General features: G+C 40.5%; 1 protein-coding gene across 2 annotated transcripts in view; it reads left to right on the forward strand.

Annotated features, from left to right (window-relative positions):
* Positions 1-6,032: 6,032 nt before the first annotated feature.
* ERI1 (exoribonuclease 1) overlaps positions 6,033-20,796 on the forward strand; it is an 80,899-nt gene continuing 66,135 nt past the window's right edge. For both annotated transcript variants that reach the window (XM_040965707.1, XM_040965706.1), the window contains exons 1-6: positions 6,033-6,230; positions 7,711-7,889; positions 11,928-12,138; positions 15,829-15,912; positions 17,566-17,675; positions 19,528-19,642. In XM_040965707.1, the coding sequence (XP_040821641.1) occupies positions 6,132-6,230; positions 7,711-7,889; positions 11,928-12,138; positions 15,829-15,912; positions 17,566-17,675; positions 19,528-19,642 (798 nt within the window). In that variant the 5' untranslated portion in view covers positions 6,033-6,131. The remainder of the gene's footprint in view (positions 6,231-7,710; positions 7,890-11,927; positions 12,139-15,828; positions 15,913-17,565; positions 17,676-19,527; positions 19,643-20,796) is intronic.

Below are 20,796 nucleotides of genomic sequence, written 5' to 3' on the forward strand. Positions count from 1 at the left end.
GATCTTCCATCTACTGGATTGCTCACCAAATAACCACAACAGCCAGAGCTGTGCTGAGCTGCAGCCAGGAATCAGAAGCTTGCTCCAGGTCTCCTATATGGGTGCAGGGTCCCAAGTCTTTGGGCCTCCTCTACTGCTTTCCCAGGACACAAACCAGGAGCTGGATGGGGAGGGGAGCAGCCAGGACACTAACCAGCACCCACATGGGATGCTGGTGCTTGAAGGTGGAGGTTTAGCTTATTGAGTCACAGTGCTGCTCCAATGCAATGTTTCTAATGTTTCCTTTATCCATTTTTCTTAATTGACTCCTAGCTTCTCCCTGGACAAGCTGGTGTGGATATTTAGGGAGTGAACTAGTGGATGTCATTATTGCTTTTAAAAAAAATAAAATTTATGCACAAAAAAGAGGCAGATTCCATATAGTGTTGAATCTAATAAAATCTGGGGCTAAGAAGGAAACTTCTCTGGAGGTGAAATTGTTTTATCTTCCATCTAAAGAATGAGTGAACTTTACTAAGAAAATCTCTGAAATGGAATCTAGTATGACATGTGAAGACACTGGACAAAGTTAAGAATGGGACAAGAAAAAAAGATATTTTCTGATTTGTATAGGCAGGAAAACAAGACCATGTCATTCTGGCCCCTGTTGGCACTAAGAAAAGTGAGAAGATGAAAAGCCTCAGGTTTTCCCATTTATTGGTCTTAATTCTATGAAACTAAAAGAGTCATTCACTGAAAAAAAGAGACAGCAGAGATGTGGTAGGATACGGTGGGAAGGTAAAATTTGACCTTGAGTGCATTGAGTTCGAGGTGTTTTTGAGTAGACAGTTAGTGGATCTAATTGCTCAGCATTAATAGGCTTCAGAGTCATTGTCAAGTAGATGGTAAATAAAGCAGAAGAGTGGAGAAAATCACACAGGGAGAAAAGATCATGAGCATAACGAAGAAAGCCAAGACTTTCCCCTCAAAGAATTCCTGCATTAGATGAGTGAATGTAAGAGGAGGAACTGACTTGCAAGATAGAGACGAACGGCCAAAGAGAAAGGAAGAAAGCCCGGTGTTGCTATAGAGACCATGCGAGCAGAACATCATTAAAAGTACAGCCAACAGTGTTGAATGCTGCTGAAAGGTCAGACAGGACGACCTCTGATAAAAGCCCACTGGGACAGCGATGTGGAGATAAATGGTGACTTTGATGGAGAAGTAAAACCAATGGACTATAGAAATGGAATCACATTAGGGCAGGTTGTGTAGCAGTTGGCTGTGTGCAAAAATAGGCAGTGTTTTTTTCTTCAGGTTTGAGAGTTCAGGAGCTGTAGAGATTCTGAGGTTCAGGGAAGTGTTTTGTTTGGCTTGTTTTGGTTATTTGTTTTTTGTTTTTTAAGCTGTAACATTTGTGTAAAAGCCAATAAATCAAAGGGGAAAGTCCAGTATCAATGCAAAGACTGAAGACACAGAAAAGATACTGAGTGATATAGATTAAAGATTCCTGAGACAGTGGAGGGCATTCAGAGAACAGATGTTAATGTTTGGCGAAGAAAATGAAGATGCCAGGAGAAGGGGAGGTACTCTTCTTGGGCACCAAAGTTAAGGATGTACCTCAAATCATTAAATAGCATTTTAGTTTATCTCCCAGTAAAATCAGGGTTAAGGTAAAAAGCCCATGATAAACGTAACATGTTTAAACAAAGATGAGATCAGGTGTAAGCAAGTCAAATTACATACTAGAAAGCTACGCTAGTTGTTTTTCAAAAGCTGTGAGGTTGTCTGGTGAGATTCACTTATTATATTTATACTATAATTTATCATTTATATATTTATTATTTATTATAATGGGACTTGGGTAGGAAAAGCGGTTTAAGATACCTGCAAAACCAACCTGGTGAGAAAGGACATCAAAATGTGAGACAGGAGCTAAATCACATATAAAATTACAACTCCAAAACAGAATGCAAGTATCATAATAAGACTGTGGTCCAAGTTATGTTCCCCCGAAAAGGAACAGTGAGTCCCTATGTTTGTAAATAGGTAAAAAGTAGACATGTTTTTTTTCACTGGAGAATCAGAGAACAACCAATTCTAAAACTTCTCTGGTAGGCTGTGCCATAGCTGAGGCACTCAAGGATGCTTTTCCCTTTAATCATCCAACTATGGTGCATGTTCTCCTAGGCAAGAGGTGCTGGTGTCGTTGGGTTTTTTCCTTCAGTTGCTTCAGTCAATACTTCACCATTTAGGCTACTGACACCACAGTCACAGGAAAGAACGGACACCGTGGTATCTCTCAAACGTTTCAAGCATGTTCCCAGCTCAGGGCCTTCTCACCTCTTGCTTGCTCCTCTTGAACTTTCTCCTGGGCATTCTCACAGCTTGTGCCCTGATGTCCTCAGGCCTTTGCATTATAGAGGTCATCCATAGCAATTTTATTTAAACTTCCTACAAACCTGAGGATGCCCCATTCCCTTTCAGTGTTACAGGTTAATTCACTTGCTAAACACTTCTTTTGTTTACTGTCTATATTCACTTCTTTATAAAGTTATCTTTCAGCAATTCAGGATATTCACTCTCCCATCCCGTTGGTACCAAAATTCCTGGACGCTCAAGTTCCTTGAATAAAATAATACATATAATCCATACATTACCTCCGATGTACTTTAAATTCTCTCTGGTTCACTTATCGTGCCTAATACAATGCAAATTGTATCTAAATAGTTGTTATAATGTATTTTTAAAGGAATGATAACTAGAAAAAATTTGTAAATATTCAGCACAGATGAAACTTTTAATATTTTTTATCTCATGTTGAATTTGCAGATACATAACTGGAAAATCTAGAGGATTGCATGTAAGATTGTATATAAAGAATTTTGGAACTTTTTTACCATTCGTCCATGGCACAAACAGTTCAACAAATACTTGCTGAATAAACAAGTGCTTATTTTAGCATTTCTGTGGATGCAAACAACAGTACCTGATGCCTACGCCCATTATTTTCAATGTAGACTATCAGCTCTTTTAATTTATTTGAGATGTGGGGAGGGGCTGGGGTGAGAAAGAGACAGGAATTCAATCCAGGTCTCCCACCTGGTGGCAGGAATCCAAGTCAGCCAACACCACTGCCTCCTAGGGTCTGCATGAGCAGGAGACTGGAGTCAGTAGGCAGAGCTAGTGTCAAACCCATGTACTTTAACACTGGATATGAGCACCTTACCTGCTACTGCAAATCCTTAGCAGCACATCTTTATCTAAAAGTGGAGGTACATGTAGCAACCCAAAAAGCTCAGATGCAACAGTTTGTAAATAACTAGTGCTTATTAACAAGTATGTGGCATGAGTCTTAAAACCAAAGTTATCCTCTAGGAAAGAAGAGACGTAATAAGCAATTCTCAGTCACTTCTCCATAAATCTATGTTGAGAATCAAAGTCTAATTGTCTGAAGAGAACGTGAATAAAAACTATCCTTGGCAAAAAGAGTCTGCTAATTCAAGAATTGTTCCTTAGAAATCTTAATAATTTGCATGTCTAATAATTTTTATAAACACAAAGTCTAGTTATGAAAGAAAAATACAGTCCATTTAAGAAAAACAGGCAATATCAGGAAACATTTGTGGCAAATTTCCAATCATGTCATTCTCTATAAGGAAATTGTATATACTCATCTATTGCTATGTGACTTAAAGCGATTCTTTAACTATCCCGTAATAACTAACAAACCACCCATTGCCTTACCACAGTCAGCATTGATTTTTCTTCCTCCTAAATCTGCAGGTTAGCTGTTTAGATGAGAAACTTTACCCAATTCTCCTGGAGTTCTCAGCTGGGTCTGAGATAAAGATTGACAAAGACAGATTACAGGAGAGTACATTACAAATTTATTTACTCAAAACTTTAGAAAAACTTGAATGACTTTAGAAATGAAGACGCGAAGACAGGGAAAAGTCCATTTTGTGACTAGGTTTGATGAAAATAGTCTGTAGAATTATGATTGGCTAAAAATTATGCTCTAATGATGACAGTGAGGGAACAGTAAGGTTTGTTCAGATTGCTCTTGGCCTCTCTATATGGCATTCCTTCTTTCTTGCAGGATCCTTTCTGGAATAAAGGTCTCATGCATGGCTTAGTGTCTGACAAGGTGATTTAGGTGAGGGAAGGTTAGAGTACTATTTCTAGGTTTCTAAGGCTACCTTTGGGGAAAAAACGGACACAGAAGATTCTACTCCCTGTGACCTGGGAAGAAAAAATTGGATTTGTCCTATTTAGGTCACAAAAGATCTGGCTTGTGAGCCTTTTTCACTTCAGTTCACAGCATGCAGCATGTCAAGGACCACACTTTGGGGTCATTTTCTGAGCCCTCTTTGCTGGGATGGTTCTATCTCAAGATGTGGGTTCTTGGGGCTTATCTGTTTATTTTATTTTAGTTTGGGCTTTTTAAACTTGGCATTTCATCATTTGAAGAGCTTGTTTATTATAATGAGAAGCCAGTGAAAACTCTATGGAAGGTGTTTACCCCTCTCACTGCCCTCTCAGCTGGCCCTAGCTACTTCCTGCTTTATTACAGTTTGCCATCAATATCACTACTTGCTGACCTAGTATAGCGTTCTTGATATTAATGTTTTTTGGATTTCTTTGACCTTCTTAGAGCTCTAGTTTATAAATTTCATCACATTTAGAATATTTTTTGTTTATTATGTCTTCACATAATTTTTGTTCAGACTCACTCCCTTCTTGGGCTGCAGTATACCCAGTTTCTTTGTGCTGCCCCATGAGTCTCTTAGGGTGTATTTATTCACTTTACAGTCTTTTTCTCTGTCATTTCGGATGGTTTCTATGGCTCTTCCCCACCCCATCCCCATGATATTTAATTGTTCAATCAATTCCATGTGGAAACATTCTTATTTCATATCTATTTTTTTATCTTTAGAAATTCCATTTGTTGCTCCAGATTTTTCTCTTATGCCCCCAGTAAGACTTAGAGCATATTGAACACATTTATAAAAAGTGATTGATGTCCTTTTCTGCCCATCCTACTTCTGTACCCATTTCCCGGTATGTGTTTCTTGAGACAGCTTCCTACACCTCTGCACACCTGCTGATTTTTAAATGGATGCCTTCCATTTTGACTTGAGGTTGAATCCTGGGTTTTGCCCCACTCTTTTGCAGAGCATCAGATTACGTTGTGCCAGTCAGGTCACTTCTGTCATTTCAGAGCTTGTTGCTAAGTCTCTAAAGAGATACCTGCAGCTTTTACTCCGGGTTCTACAGTGAAGGGCTGGTTTACTCACTATTGAGCCATCCCATTTCTGGGGTCTCTACTACAGTTTGCCGTATTCAACAAACCTGCCCAAGAATGCTAATGGTTCTCGGTGGTCTGTGGTAGCTGCCTCACTGTTCCCCACCAATTACCTTTTTCTCCACCTTGTGTAGTTTCACACAACATACACGCTGATTCTTATTCAAAGATTCAAATGTACCCCCAAAGCATATTTCGGGGGCTCTTTTTCCATTAGTCTTCCTCCTCTCCAGAATTCTGCACCCCAATTCTCACCAATTTGGACTTGGCCAATCTCTCAAAGTCCAATCTGTCCTATCAGCTTTGGAGGTGTCAGCTCTTCTTCCCCGCACCAGTGGAGGTAGCCTTGCTCCTCCTCAGCGAAAACAAGCCAGAGCTGCCAGCTGGCGAGGTCTGAAAAGCCTGACTCACGTTCCGTTCATTTGTTTAATGTTCTGACAGCTTACTACAAAACACCAACTCCGGTCCGTTTTCCTCTTGTTCCAAACTACAGAAACTAGGAAGTTTTATGAATGCTATTTGTTATGGTGGGCAAGCACCTTTCTTTATGCGACGTCCTTTTTCTTCCTCGTATTCAAGGAAGGCTGGTCGCCCCCTCCGCGGTTCCCTCAGCAGGCGCCACCTCAGCGTCCCGCGGCCCACGCCCGCCATTCTCCCGCCTTCCCGCCTCCCTCCCTCTGCGCCTGCGCGGCGTGGGGACGCCGCCCGCTCCCGGAAGTGGGAGGTGGCCGCGGGAGTTTGTGTGGCGGCCGCGGGAACCGGGACGCCGTCGTTTTTATCCGGAGAGAAAAGGCGGCGTTTTCGGGCTTGGCTGACTGAGCTGGAGCGGGTGTCCGGCGCCGGCATGGAGGACCCCCAGAGCGATGATCCCAGCAGCCAGGCCGTGGGTCCCGCCGGACCGCGACCGGAGAGCGGGCAAGAGCCGCCGCCTCGGAGCCTGGAGGTGAGGAGTCGGCCGCGCCCGCCGCAGCTCCGGGCTCCGGTTCCCCTTTCTGACCTGGGGTTTCTCGGGAACGACAGCCTGGTCCACCGCTTGGGGCCCCGGCGCCGGCTCGGGAGCCTGGACCAGGTTGGGAGGGGGCTGTCCTGGGGCGCAGAGAACGGGGGTGCTTTCGGTCAGTTCTGAGTGGGAATTCTACCCCGGGCGTTCCGTGTTCACCTCAGGCTCCACAGCCTGGGAGGGCAGGGTTGGAAACCTCGCAGACCTGTGCCTGCCCACCCCGGCACGTGCACCCCCAAGGCGGCCCGCCCCCTTCCCACGGGCCGGCGGGGAACCCTGGTACCCAGCGGCTGGCGCGTCCGCTCGGGTTCTGTAGACGCACCATCGGGGTTTCTGAAGTGTTTTGGCCTCTCACGGGTGGATCACGTGAATTGAGAAAACGGTCCTCTGACAACTTACAAATTGTGTTTGCTGTGGGTTGTAAACATCGATGTTACGGCCACTCCTGCCCTTCCTGCTACCTACTCAAACGTGGGCTTCTTGTGGAAGTGAGAGGCAGGCATTGAGCGCTCCTCCCAGGTTCTCCCCACTTCCCCGGGGCACCCCGCCTTTGGCTCACCCCTCTTCCCAAGGCCCTTGGCTGCCCCGTTGCTAATGGCCTCTCACAGGGTTCCTACCCTTGGCCTTCCTTTCCGCTCTGTGCAATACGCTTCCTCCCAGCCTTTGTACAGTTTGTCTAGATAGTTCTCCTCAAGTTCCCTTCGAAGAGACTTTCCATGTCCTTTATTTAAAAAAAAAAACAGAATGAGCCTCCACAGCACTTCCCTGTTTAGTCCAACCCAAGATCTTATCAGTAACATCATGTAACTCAACTTTCAAAGCAGTTTTTTTTTTTTAATGTATTATTAAGAGAAATGTGTATATGCCTCTTTCCGTTTGAAGGTCTTGAAGCTTTGGGAGTGGAGTGGGGACTCCAGGCTTGGGACTATGTTCCACAGGGATTCCTGTGACTGTGTTTGCTTAGAGTTCATTAAGGGGAGGGTGTTGGGAGTGGTGGGTCAGCTGCTGCTTTGCACACCTGCATTCCCTGAGCTTCCTGCTCCCGCACACCCTGGGAAGCAGCCCTGGATGGCTCAGATATCTGTGTCCCTCCACCACCTGGGAGAGTGCCACGGAGTACTTCACTCTTGGCTTTGGCCCTGACTCAGCCCTGGCTATTGTGGATGTTAGGGTATCAGGATGTTAGTAGTGGGTGGAAGCTTGCGCTCTCCCTCTCTCTCTCTCTCTCTCCTTCCTTCCCTCCATCTTCCTCCCCCCCTCCTTTTTATTGTATTGGAAACCTCTTTCTTCCTATGCTGTACTTCTAGTATCTGCAGTGGGCACCTTTTATCATCTGGCAAGAAGAGACCTCAGCAGTTTAAATGTCTGCACTATTATAAACTGTATTGCTTCCTCCCCCCCGCCCCCCCCCTTTTTTTTGTAGAAAAAGCAACGAAGTAGATTTGATGGCCAAGAAACAAAAGAATCTAAGATCATTACCTCCAGTGCAAGTGATTTCAGTGACCCAGTTTACAAAGAAATTGCTATTACGAATGGTTGTATTAATAGAATGAGTAAGGAAGAACTCAGAGCTAAACTTTCAGAATTCAAGCTTGAAACAAGGTAATTAAAACTTTTTTAAAGTGGAAAAGTAGTGTGTGTCCATCTTAGAAAAATCTGGAAAACAGTAAAAAAAACTGAAGTTACCTGTTTACCGTTTTTTATGGTAAAGAGATCATTTGCCTTTTTGCATATTAATCTTTGTGTGTAGCCTTTTAGATGGTTTGCTGTAGATGGGTTGCTGTAGTCTGTGAATATTTTAATGGCCTACCAACAACATATAAGAGTATCTATCGTAAGTATATTGGGGGACTTGTATCTTATTAATGAGACTAAATATTTTTGAAGGGTTCTTTGACCATTTGTATTTCTTGACAGAGGGTTCGTTTGAAATCAGCTAAGTTGGGCCCGGCGCGGTGGCGCAAGTGGTTAAAGGTCCTTGCCTTGCACGCCCGGGATCCCATATGGGCGCCGGTTCTAATCCCGGCAGCCCTGCTTCCCTTCCAGCTCCCTGCCTGTGGCCTGGGAAAGCAGTCGAGGACAGCCCAAAGCTTTGGGAACCTGCACCCGCGTGGGAGACCCGGAAGAGGCTCCTGGCTTCAGATCGGCATAGTATCGGCCCGTTGCGCTCACTTGGGGAGTGAATCATCGGAGGGAAGATCTTCCTCTCTGTCTCTCCTCTCTGTATATCTGCCTTTCCAATGAAAAAAATAATAAAAAAATAAATCTTTAAAAAAAAAGAAATCAGCTAAGTTAAAAACAACCAGGAAATTTGCCCATTTTTTGTGAAAGAAAGTATTTGTTAAACTTAGGCTTGTAGCAGGAATGACTTTTATAACCCAGAAAAATATATATGTAGATTTCTGATAAATAGTAGGACTGCCAGCCAGACTGTATAGGAAAGCTTAGTTTTTTTAGAGCATTCCCCATGCTCATTTTCCATTCTAGATTGTCTACATTATAACCTGGGGAAAAATCTTTACCTCACTTTTGCCTGCCCCCCTTTTTTGTTTTAAAGATTTATTCATTTTTGTTATTGGAAAGTCAGATATACAGAGAGGAGGAGAGACAGAAAGATCCTCTATCTGATTATTCACTTCCCAAGTGACTGCAACAACCGGTGCTGTGCCAACCTGAAGCCAGGAGTCCAGATCCTCTTCTGAGTCTCCCATTTGGGTGCAGGGTCCCAAGGCTTTGGGCCATACTCAGCTGCATTCCCAGGCCACAAGCAGGGAGCTGGATGGGAAGTGGAGCTGCCGGGATTAGAACTGACACCTGTATGGGATCCCAGGGTATGTAAGGCGAGGACTTTAGCTGCTAGGCTATAATGCCGGGCCCTCTCCTGCCTTTCTTTGTATTGTAAAGGTATAGCTTGCAATACACAGAAGATTCTCTGTGCAAATTTTTGCCCTTCCCAACTCTGAAGATCAGGTGCTTACTGGCTTGCATGGGAGCTAGAGATCTAAGTGTGTGAGTGTACATGTATTCAACAAGCCTGTATTGACTTCTGTGTACTACATTAGGCATTGAAGTTGCAATGATAAATATATTCCTCACTTTGGAAACCTCAGTCTTTTACAGATAATCATGATGTAGAGTGGCCAGTGCAGCCTTGGAAATCTGGCCAAGTGCAGCACAATAGTACAAAGGAGGGAGGAAAGGGAAGTTCTATTTGAATTTTGCCAGACTGAAAATGCAGAGGGGTATTTTAGGCCAAAAAACTTAGGAACTTTTTTTGTTTTACAGATAATTCATTGTATTTGAAAAGCAGAGAGGGAGATTCCTATCTCCTGGTTCACTCCCAGGTGGCCACAGTGGCCAGGACTGAGCCAGTTGAAGCCAGGCCATCTCCATTTCTCATGCACCATGCAGAATCCCATGCACTTGAGCCATGTTCCATTACTTTCCCAGGCATTCTAGCAGGAAACTAGTTCTGAAGCAGAATAGCTAAAGACTCAAACTGGTGCTCAGTGTGGATGTTGTTGTCGAAGATTGTGGCTTATCTCACTTCACCACAGTGCTGTCCCCAAGAACTCAGGCTTTGAAGATCTCTCTCTGTATGTTTTCTGCTCCGTGATTTTGATCTTTCCTTAACTGTTGCACAACCATAGTTAGGAAACATGAAGGCTTACCACGTATGTATGACCTCAGTGGGTTTTTTCCTATAACGTATGATGCACCTGTGTGCATTGGGGGAATAGGAACATTGGAGGATGATAATAAAGTGATAGGTTGTAGCTAGGCTGTAAAGGAACTTGGTACTGCTTTGTAAGCAGAGGGATCTGCTGAATAGTAAAAATAAGTAGTCGGAAATTGGTATTAGTGCTTTATTCTCAAGTACAACTAAGAGTGAGTTGGAGGGTTGTGTTGGAGGAGGCATTTGCTATTGTCCCAGAAGCTCAGAGGAGCCAGAGCAAAAACAATTAAGGAGAACCAGAGTCTTAATATTTTTGAGTTGAAAGTGCCAAAAAAAAGGGTGATAATTCAGATTTGTAGGAATGAAGGAATTGTTAAAGGTGACAGATCTTCCTTTTGAACAAGTAGTTACTAGTCATGTTGCCGTTTGCTCTGCAGGCAACCCTTTAGTAAATACAGTCCTTCAAAAGAAAAGTAATGAAAACATGCCACATAATACAGAGAGCATTTACATTGCCTTAATATGAAAGGGAATTTAAGGCTTTCCTACTTAGATTTTTTTCCTGAAGCAAGTAAACATATGAAGACATTTAAAACAGCTAACTGGTTGATTATGTTTTCATGGGTAGGTTTCCTTTTCAGTATGTCATTGGTAGGTTAGAAAGGAAAACAAAAGATTATAAATAAATTTTAAGTCACTGACAATGTGACTAAAAAGCCACACATATATTTATAATTTTGATAATTTTATTTTTAGTGTTTTATATGTTCAGTCTTCAGCCCACGAACTGAAGAAATGAGTACTGGTTTGATTTTTAATTTTTTGACAAAATATCTGGTAGCTTATAAACATCTAACTTTATATGTTAGGCTCCTAATACTTTTATATTCATGTAGGTTTGAGGGCTTGTCTAAATTAGGAAAGTCAACAGAAAGGAAAAGTAGCGCAATGTGTTCAGTTTACCTCATTTTCATATTCTGGAATTTGTGTTTGGCCCATAGAATAAATCAATATTGGTTTCAGTTTTTAGATCTCATATATCATCTTAACGTATAAGGTTACACGGCTCTGTTGGTGTTATGTCCTGACAAGGTTTATGGTTTAAAATACTAGCATATATATTGGAGAAAATTCTCTATGCTTTAAAATAAGATATTTTTAAGAAAAATGTGGATGTATTAAAACTTTTAAAAAATTGGAGATCACGGGGCCCGGTGCGGTGGCGCAGTGGTTAAGGTCCTTGCCTTGCATGCCCGGGATCCCATATGGGCGCCGGTTCTAATCCCGTCGGCCCCGCTTCCCTTCCAGCTCCCTGCCTGTGGCCTGGGAAAGCAGTGGAGGACGGCCCAAAGCTTTGGGACCCTGCACCTGCGTGGGAGACCGGGAAAAGGCTCCTGGCTTCGGACTGGCATAGTATCGGCTGTTGCGCTCATTTGGGGAGTGAATCATCGGATGGAAGATCTTCCTCTCTGTCTCTCCTCTCTGTATATCCGCCTTTCCAATGAAAAAATAATAAAAATAAATCTTTAAAAAAAGAAATTGGAGATCACATACAGCTCCCCATCCATCTGTTTTACTCTCCAAGTGCCTACAGTGCTCGGGGCTGAAGCAGAAACACAATTCAGGTCTCCTTGTGGGCGGCAGGGACCCAGTTACTTAAACATCACCTGCCACCTCAGGGGTACATGTGAGCAGGAGCTGATTGCTGAGAATTGAACCCAAGTACTCCAGTATGGGCTGTGGGCTTTTTAAATGAATTCCTAACCGCTGATGTGAACATCTATCCCCAAGGATTTTTTTTTATTTTAATTTGTTCCTTGCTAAGTTAGCTGTGAGTGTTGCTTTTCTTAAAATTTGTTTCCTTTAGTGTTTGCTAAATGATGCTGTGACTGTCCAGAACCAGCAGGTAAGAAATAGGATTATTGATTGCAAAATTTACCTATTAATGTTATTCTTCTACTTAGAGGCGTAAAGGATGTGCTAAAGAAGAGACTGAAAAGCTACTACAAGAAGCAGAAGCTAATGTTGAAAGAGAGCAACTGTGCCGACAGTTACTATGACTACATCTGTATTATTGACTTTGAAGCCACTTGTGAAGAGGGTAACCCATCTGAGTTCATACATGAGATCATTGAATTTCCTGTTGTTTTACTGAACACTCAGACCTTAGAAATCGTAAGTGAATTGTTGCATTTTAAGTTTACTTTAACATCAACTATCTTGGTGTTCACAAGTGAGGTGGAGATCTCATTTGATGTTTTCACTAGATTTAGAATTCTAAAGTGGGCTTTTTGCTCTTGTGAACTTTTTATCTGCTTAACAAACCTAATAAAGCAATTTCCATAGGCATTTTTCTACAAGCGAAAATTACATTTTCTTCTGCTTACTTAAAAACCTCTGGTGGACATCAGAATCTTGCAGGTGAAAGAAAAATAAATTATTGCCTGGCCCTAGAACCAGAGTTTCTACTTCAGCAATTCTGCATAGGATCCTTGACATTAACCTTTTTTTAGCCTCTCAGTTGTTCTTAGTATGTAGTCTGAATGGAGCACCACTACCTGTGGTCTAATAAGAACTCTGATCTCTATTTAAGAATGATGATTTATGAAAGTAATTTTTTAGTCTAAAACTGACTAGTGGAAAATTTTACAGGAGAAACAATTTATAACATTGGGTTCTAAACTATATAGTTTAATGCATTGTTTGGAAATATTGGCCTTTAAAAATCTGGGTCGATATTGTTACATCTATGCAAAGTCATTTCCGTAGTATTGCCTAGTTGCTACCAATATGCTGGAAATAGTTAGAAAAGGGCGTTGGGCATAAATGTGCATAAGTTTTAGCACAGCTTAGACTATTAGCATAACCTTTTAGTTGTATTTTTGATCAGTCTATTCCTGTGCTTATTCATCTAAAACAGTTAAAAGATCAACAAATTGAGATGAGAGATGGCAGCTATAAAAGCAGTCTTGCATAAGTCAATGGATTTCAAATCTGTCTTACTAAAGGACATTACTTTATGAATTCTCACCTCTATAGTCATTGTTCACTTCTAATATGTTGTTCCAATCAAATAGAAACATTTTTTTGTACCATGAGGGTTCACTTCATTTCACTGCATGGTCAGCTACCTCATTTCTTTGTCTTATTTAAAGAAAAGTTCTTCAAGTAAGTTATGTTTCTGTTTTTCTTTCTTTCCATTATCTTAAGTTCACATCACTTTGGGTTAACATTCAAGTGAAGTGTAAGTTGTACATTGTAATCCTGTGATTCCACTAAAAATTGTTAACATACTCCTTGATTTTGCTTAATTCTTGGTAGAATTAACTAGACTTTTGTCATGAAATGCTTCTTTCAGTGACAGCTAGTGTACTTTGTTCTTTCTGACTTTTCTCCAGCCATTGTAGTTTCTTTTGCTGTTTCCTCTTCCTAACATCTTGATAGATGCCCTGCACTGGAATCCTAGCTCCTCTTCTCTGTACGGGTATACTCCTCCCTGGACAACAATAACTGCTTTGCTAGTGTTTAGTAACCTTTTGTGCTGATGACTTCCAAATACATATCTTTGTCCCCATCTTGGGCCTGTATCCCAAATGTAGGCTGTTTATTTAATGTTTCTACTCAGTCACCTAAAAAGACATTGCAGCTTGAATGTGTATCCCCAACCTGTTTTTGAGTTATCCTCCTCTCTCGGGGAATGGCAGCTCTTTTTGATTCTAATCTAATTGCTTACTTCAACAATCTTGGGCTCATCCTCAGCTTCTCTCATGCTGAACCTGCAGACTGTCAGTTTGGCTCTGCCTTCCGGATACACCCAGAACCCGCCTGCTTCTGACCATGCTTTGAATCCTCACTGAAACTCGGTCATTTCTTCTGTTTACTTTATTCCCCACCAAACCAGTTCCTGTAGGTTCCTTTGTTTCTTACAGCCAGAATAATCCCTTAAAAATCATCTCCAACCTCTTTCCAAAGCCCTGTGCTGACTCCACATGTCACTAGAAGGCTGCATTTCTTACCTAGTCTGGCTACGGCTTACCTCTCATTGCTTCCCTTCCGCTTCTCCTTTCCTCACTCTGTTCCAGCCATCTTAAACTGCTTGCAGATTCTTACAACGGGCATGCTCTGTCCTGTCACTTCGCTGGACTTGATTTCCTTCCCCTAAAATATTTCTGGCTAATAACTTTCCTCTCCCCACTGTCCTACCTTCTTCCTTCCTCTATTGCCTCTCCTCATCCTTCCCTTTTTTCTTCTTTTCTCCTTCCTGTCCTGTCCTTATTTTTTATCTTTGATTAAAACCTAATTGATTCTCCTGCTTGGAGTTTATACATACCCTCTTCTGATCCCTCTTACCTGCTCTTCTTTTCCTTTATTTCCAGTAACCTTCATCACCTTTTAATTTACTAATTAATTTTACTTATGTAAAAGTAAATATCTGTTCAGTGGATATTTGTTTTTGTAGCATTATTCTGTTAAAAATAAATAAATTTAGTGACAGTATTATTTTGAAGGCAGTTGCAATATATTTATGGAAGATTTTGATTTGATTTGAAATTATAAATTGGGGACCAGCACAGTAGCTCAGTGGGCTAATCCTCAGCCTACACATGCCAGCATCCCATATGGGCTCCACTTCCCATCCAGCTCCCTGCCTGTGGCTTGGGAAAGCAGTGAAGGATGGCCCAAAGCCTTGGCACCCTGCACCCTTGTGGGAGACTCAGAAGCTCCTGGCTTTGGATTGGCCTAGTTCCAGTTTTGTGGCCACTTAGGGAGTAAACCAGCATATGGAAGATCTTCCTGTCTGTCTTTCCTTCTCTATGTGTATCTGTCTTACCATTATGTTTTTTTTTTTTTTAAATGAAAATAAGACACAGCATCTCCCAGTCAAAAAACAGGAAGAAGAAAAGTGCAATTAAAGTTACTAAAATACAACACTCTCTCGCTCAGATTTTCTTATCCTAAAAAAGAAGTAAAATTATAAAATGAAATACTGATACTTAAAAGGATATACTTTTCATAACATCCAATTAAATATGACTCTTTTGCACTGTGGTAATGTCTAATTTTTGAAGGTCAAATATTTGATGTTCTTTACTTTTACTCTTTAATTCATTTGTTTAATAGTTTAACTGTGTAAAGAATTATATGTAAGCAAGTGTTTGCCTTAAGAAATGTGCTTGGTCCTTTTCTCTGTCTCCCTGAGATGAACCTTTAAATCGTTAAGCTTTAGAATTATTGTGTTTTTGAATAGTGATTCTTTTCAAAAGAAGTCACTATTAGGCTGACTTCCTGAGCGAGGCACTTGAACATGAGAGCCTGATGGTGATGATGCCAACCTCATTTAGTTTACAGTGTGAAACAGGAAGCCCAGTGGGAGATCTTGGCAATGTTAAAAATTGGTACAGAAATGGAGCATTGCAGCCCTTAAAACTACCATTGGTCATATAAATTTTGACATTAAATTAGTTCAGTTGAATAATGAGTATCCAAGAGTAAATAAAGAACAGCAGTCTAGAGCTAATTTATATAATAAAGACTGGTATTGGTACAAAGGAATTTATTACTGTTTTTACTTGGTATGTTGAAGTTGGGTTTGTATTAACAGGCTTTGTAGTTAGTTTCACAATATACAAATGAAATTGTCAACATGTTTACTTAAATTTTGGTCTGAATGTTTTAAAATCTGAAACTTTTTTTTTTTAATTTCAAAATTAGAGTGCTTTAGGTATGGGGAATTACCTTTAAAAATTCTGGAAGGATCTAGGCTAGGAACACCTGTAAAATTATAACCTGGCGTGACTGAGTTTGTCTTGCATCATGTGTCTTAAGTCCTCTAATGTACTTCAACCTTCTGTCAATCTCTTGCAGGAAGATACGTTTCAACAGTATGTGAGACCAGAGGTGAACACACAGCTTTCTGATTTCTGCATCAGTCTTACTGGAATTACACAGGTTGTAATTTTGTGTTCTTCATTGCTTTCTAGAGCTTGAAGGAGGCTTTGAACTTAACACATTTTTTTAAATAGATAGATTTTAATCTGTTATTTTCCTTGCTTAGTAAAGATCTTTCACATTGTCATGTTAACATACAAGTAAATGTTAAACCTGGTAATGTTTCTTCAGCCTTTCCTTTTGAAGGCAAAGGCTGTAATGATGAATCTAGGGATTTCATTTGTGGAATAAGCAGTGAAGTAAGTATTATGAACTTGGAGGTGTTTTAGAATGTGTCTGTTTACATCCTGACTTTATATTTAACTTAATTATCTCCTAAGATATCTGGTATTTTGTTGTATTCTGTTATAGTAGATCCTTTTACACTTAATTATTTCAGTGTATATGCTTACTCCACATATATTTGGGTGTCTGTTCTATCCCAAGAACACCAAGGTTCTAGGGATGGTCAACTAAGTATCTGTCCTCAGCTCGCTCACAGCCTGTGAGTCATAATGACTGACAATCGAACAGTGGTCACAGAATGACCAGAGTGTTATACTGTATAAAAGTGACATCAGAGTGGAAAGAATGACCAGAGAGTGTTGGACTGTATCAGTGTTATCAGCATCTGTAAAAAGTACTTCCATTTGTGGCAGAGAGCGCGGGGTCTCTCCCACAGAAAGCTTCCTCAGGTTGGTGAGCTTGGGCTGAGCCCTGATGGGTTTGTAGGCAGAGAAGCATAAGTATTTCAGCTGTTAAGTGGCAGAGCCACAAAAAGTTACAGGCGACACTGTAAGAAAATGATTGTGGCAGGAAGAGAGCACAGATGCTAAAGGCTTGTGTGTGTTTTTGTTCTTTAAAAGACCTGGAGAGTGTGCACAGCCTTTATGTGAGTGATAAGATGAGTCTTGCTTGGGTTTTAGGAGGATTGGTCTGGCAGCAGCAAATAGTGTGGTGTGAAGGGTGTGGTGGAAAGGTATGAGACTTGAGCTGGGCAGGTCACTTAAGGGATTCTGGCTTGCAGCCAAGGGAGACTCCTGCTTCCGTTCCGGATGTCAGTAACCTCCTTGGTTGAGGCAAGTAAAAAAAGAATTACTGGGAATAATCTTGATTCTTAATTATGGAAGGATTATATTTATATACAACAATTACAACAGTTCTTAATACTTTGCTTTAAGTAATTTTAAATTTTCCTTAAAACAAACTAGGTAGTGCTAAGCCAATGGAGAGGAAGAAGACATTATACAGATAAGCTTTGCTCAGTTGATTTTTTTTTAAAAGATTTATTTCTATTGGAAAGGTAGATTTACAGAGAAAAGGAGATACAGAGAGAGAAAGATCTTCCATTGTCTGGTTTACTCCCAAATGACCACAAAGCTGGAGCTGAGCTGATCCAAAACCAGGAGCTTCTTCCAGTCCTCCCATGTGGGTGCAGGGTTCCAAGGCTTTGGACCATCCTCTACTGCTTTCCCAGGCTGCAAGCAGGAAGCTGGACAGGAAGTGGAGCATCCAGGACATAAAATGACGCCCATATGGATCCCGTTGCTTACAAGGCAAGGATTTAGTCACTGAGCCATCATGCCAGGGTCTTTGCTCAACTTATGTTTCAGTATATTGTATGACTCCATGTGGGTCCTCTGATTTTGATGTTTGTTGCTTTGATATCCTCAGGATCAAGTAGACAAAGCTGACACTTTCCCTCAGGTACTAAGAAAAGTAATTGACTGGATGAAATCAAAGGAATTAGGAACAAAGTATAAATACTGCATTTTAACAGATGGGTAAGTATTTAGGAAAGTGATCTTTTAAGTCTACTTTGTAAGACTAAAGATGTCCTTGCTAATTAACTTTCAGAATATCCACAGAAGTTTTATTTAAGAGTCTGAGGTTGCCCTCAGGGAAATACTGTTTTCCTTTCACATTCTTGTTCCTGCTTGCATTTTAATCTTAGAATCAAAGAAAAGAGGGAAAGCACTGAGAGTCTAATCCAGAACTATTAACATATTCATGTGTGAAATTAAGCTGATATTCACCTAAAAATTTGCTTAAAGAAGTTTTCAGCTTGGCACTCAGGATTCTCTCCTCTCATCCCACGCTAGCTGTGTAGGCTAATCCACTTGCCATTATTCCGTTTTGCTGGAGGCAGGCTGACCTGTGTTCACATGGTTTATCCTTTTTCTGTACATTGCTCGAGATCCTGCTTTCTCTGCTGGAGAGACACTTCCCTAACTGTCATTGCTCAAGGGCTGCCTGCATTTTATCACACTGCTCGCATGATCTTTTTTTCTCTTGAAGTCTTATAACCTCTATGATATGCAATATTTATGTTGACAGTTGGCTATGTATTCTGATATCTAATCATTATGTTTAGAAGATTTATTTTTGTGAGGAAACTAGAAAGTTGTTTCAGAGTATGGACTTTAAACTACCTGATGATTTCCATGTTTAACATAATGCTGAGCTCAAAGCATATACTCCAAAAGCATTTGTTAAGTATAAAACTAAATGGGATCGTAAAGATTAAAAGCAAAATCACAGGCATTGTGCCAGGGCAACTCTTGTGCTACAAAGCCATTAATGTTGAAGAACAAAGTTTTATTTCAATCTCCAGGCAGATTATAATCTAAAACTGAGACATCACCAACATAGAGGATTTAGAAATCCTTATGTGCTATAGGAGAAGGTATTGGAATTTATTCTCTTCAAGGTTTGGTTTGAAAATAGAAAATTAGAAAAGTATTGATGGGCTTTTTAAGAAATCTATTATATTGATTTTAAATGTGAATGAGCAGTATTCCTGATCAAGTACACAGGTGTTTGTGTCATATCACAGGGAGTGCAGTTCTGTGAAAACCTGGCGTTCTGGGGCAGATCATTCAAAGCCTTTGCTATTTTAAAACAAGGCATTAACAAAAACAGATCTGTTGCTTCAGAAACAATTTGGACAGTGCCTGTAGGCAGCTCGAATTCACTTGAAAATGTTCCTTTTGTTAGTGGCAGCTAAGTGGATTGTGTTTTTATTTCTCCTGAAGACTAATTTCTCCTGCTATTACTGTGGTTCTCCTGGCCTGGAAGGGCCACGTATGAATCAGTACGGTTTCTGCAATACACAGTGTTAAGATAACTGTGGTAAGTTCATGGGAGTTGTAAAAAGTGTGCTGTAGAAGAGAAAGTTTGTTTTAACCACTTGCTAACAGCTACTTTTGTCTTCATGTTTTTTTCTTTGATTTATTTTTGTTTTTTGGTTTACTTCAAAGCACCCTCAAAGAATGTGCCAGTATAAGTATGTTATTAAATACAACTTAGATTTATATCAGAATTATGAAAAAATATTCAGTAAGATAGAAATCTGTTCAGGTAATCAAAGCCATAAAAGCAATCAAAATAGACCTAAGAAGAATTCATATTTGAAAACAAATTTGATATCTTTTTTTCTATTTGAAGTTTACTTATAAATTCATGTTTTCTTGGAGTGAAATTACTTTTCTAAACTCAGTGTTTCATATGGATATGAGGAGAGTTGACATATACTTGTATGTAAGCTTTTTGAAGATGGAATGACTTAAAACACTAATTTGTAAGAATGATATTACATTTATTTTATCTATTTTTCCCCCTGTTTTGATGTATAAGTTCATGGGATATGAGTAAGTTCTTGAACATTCAGTGCCAACTCAGCAGGATGAAATACCCTCCTTTTGCTAAAAAGTGGATCAATATTCGAAAGTCATATGGAAACTTCTACAAGGTAAAATTTCCATGATTACTGATTATACTGCTACTGTTGATACTTTTGTTTTATTTTGGGAGTATACTAAGTTTTATTTTTTCTAGATGGATTTTACAGGAAAAGGCTATAGTTTTTTTCAAGTTCCAGATTAGTTCATGATCAAAATATAAACATTTTTTTCTTGTTTGACTTGTTAAGTTTTAAAAGAATAGGTTACCTGCGTATACTTTTAAAATCTTATTTATTTTCAAGAGTTAGAAAGAGGGGAATCTTCTACTTGCTTGTTTAATCCCCCAGGTGACTGAGCCAACCAAGCCAGGAGCTTTATCTGGGTCTCACACATGGGTGGTGGTAGGGACCAAGTACTTAGATCAATTTCCACTACATTCCCAGGCCATTATCAGAGAACAGGGTCAGAAGTGAAGCAGCTAAGTATTTGAACAAGGGCCTAAATGGGATGCTAGTATCACAGGTGATACTACGCACTACGCCACAATACCAGCCTCCTGAATGTATTTTTGGAAACAGGTTAGCTCTATATAAGTGACAGTGGTTTAAAACTGTAGGCTTAGTAAGTGTGATTATTGCTGCAGAGCAAGTGCTCCCACTGAATTTTAGTTTTCCTTTCTTTTTATTAAAATTCATATGGGTGTGCAGTCTAAATTTTTAAGAATACATCACTTACAGCACATGGCAATTTCCTGCCACAGCCCTTGCCAGAACAGGATCCTGTTCTGTGGCAAGCGCTCTGAATTATTTTAAAGCTGTTTCTTCTCATTTTTATGTTTCCAAATTGTACATTTGTACTTTCTTGAATTTTCTGTTTGAAATATCTGTTGAAGTTATATTTTAAGCTTTATTTTTTTTATTTGAAAAACAAATTTTAACAGAGAGAATGGAATCTTCCCTCTACTGGGTTACTCCCTCAGTGGCTGCAGCAGCCAGAGCTGAGCTGAGCTGAGCTGATCCAAAGCTGGGAATTAGGAGTTTCTTCCTGGCCTCTGATGTGGGTGCAGGGACCCAAGGACTTGGGCCATTCTCTCCTGCTCTTCCCAGGCCATAAGCAGGGAGCTGGATCAGAAGTGAACAGCTGGGACACAAATCAGCACCCATGTGGTTGCTGTATGGTTGCCATATGGATGCCCGTGCTTGCAGGTGGAGAATTATGCTTT

The sequence above is a fragment of the Ochotona curzoniae genome, unplaced genomic scaffold (assembly GCF_017591425.1).
Source record: "Ochotona curzoniae isolate NIBS_2020 unplaced genomic scaffold, NIBS_Ocur_1.0 scaffold_4505, whole genome shotgun sequence".
Classification (NCBI taxonomy): domain Eukaryota; kingdom Metazoa; phylum Chordata; class Mammalia; order Lagomorpha; family Ochotonidae; genus Ochotona; species Ochotona curzoniae.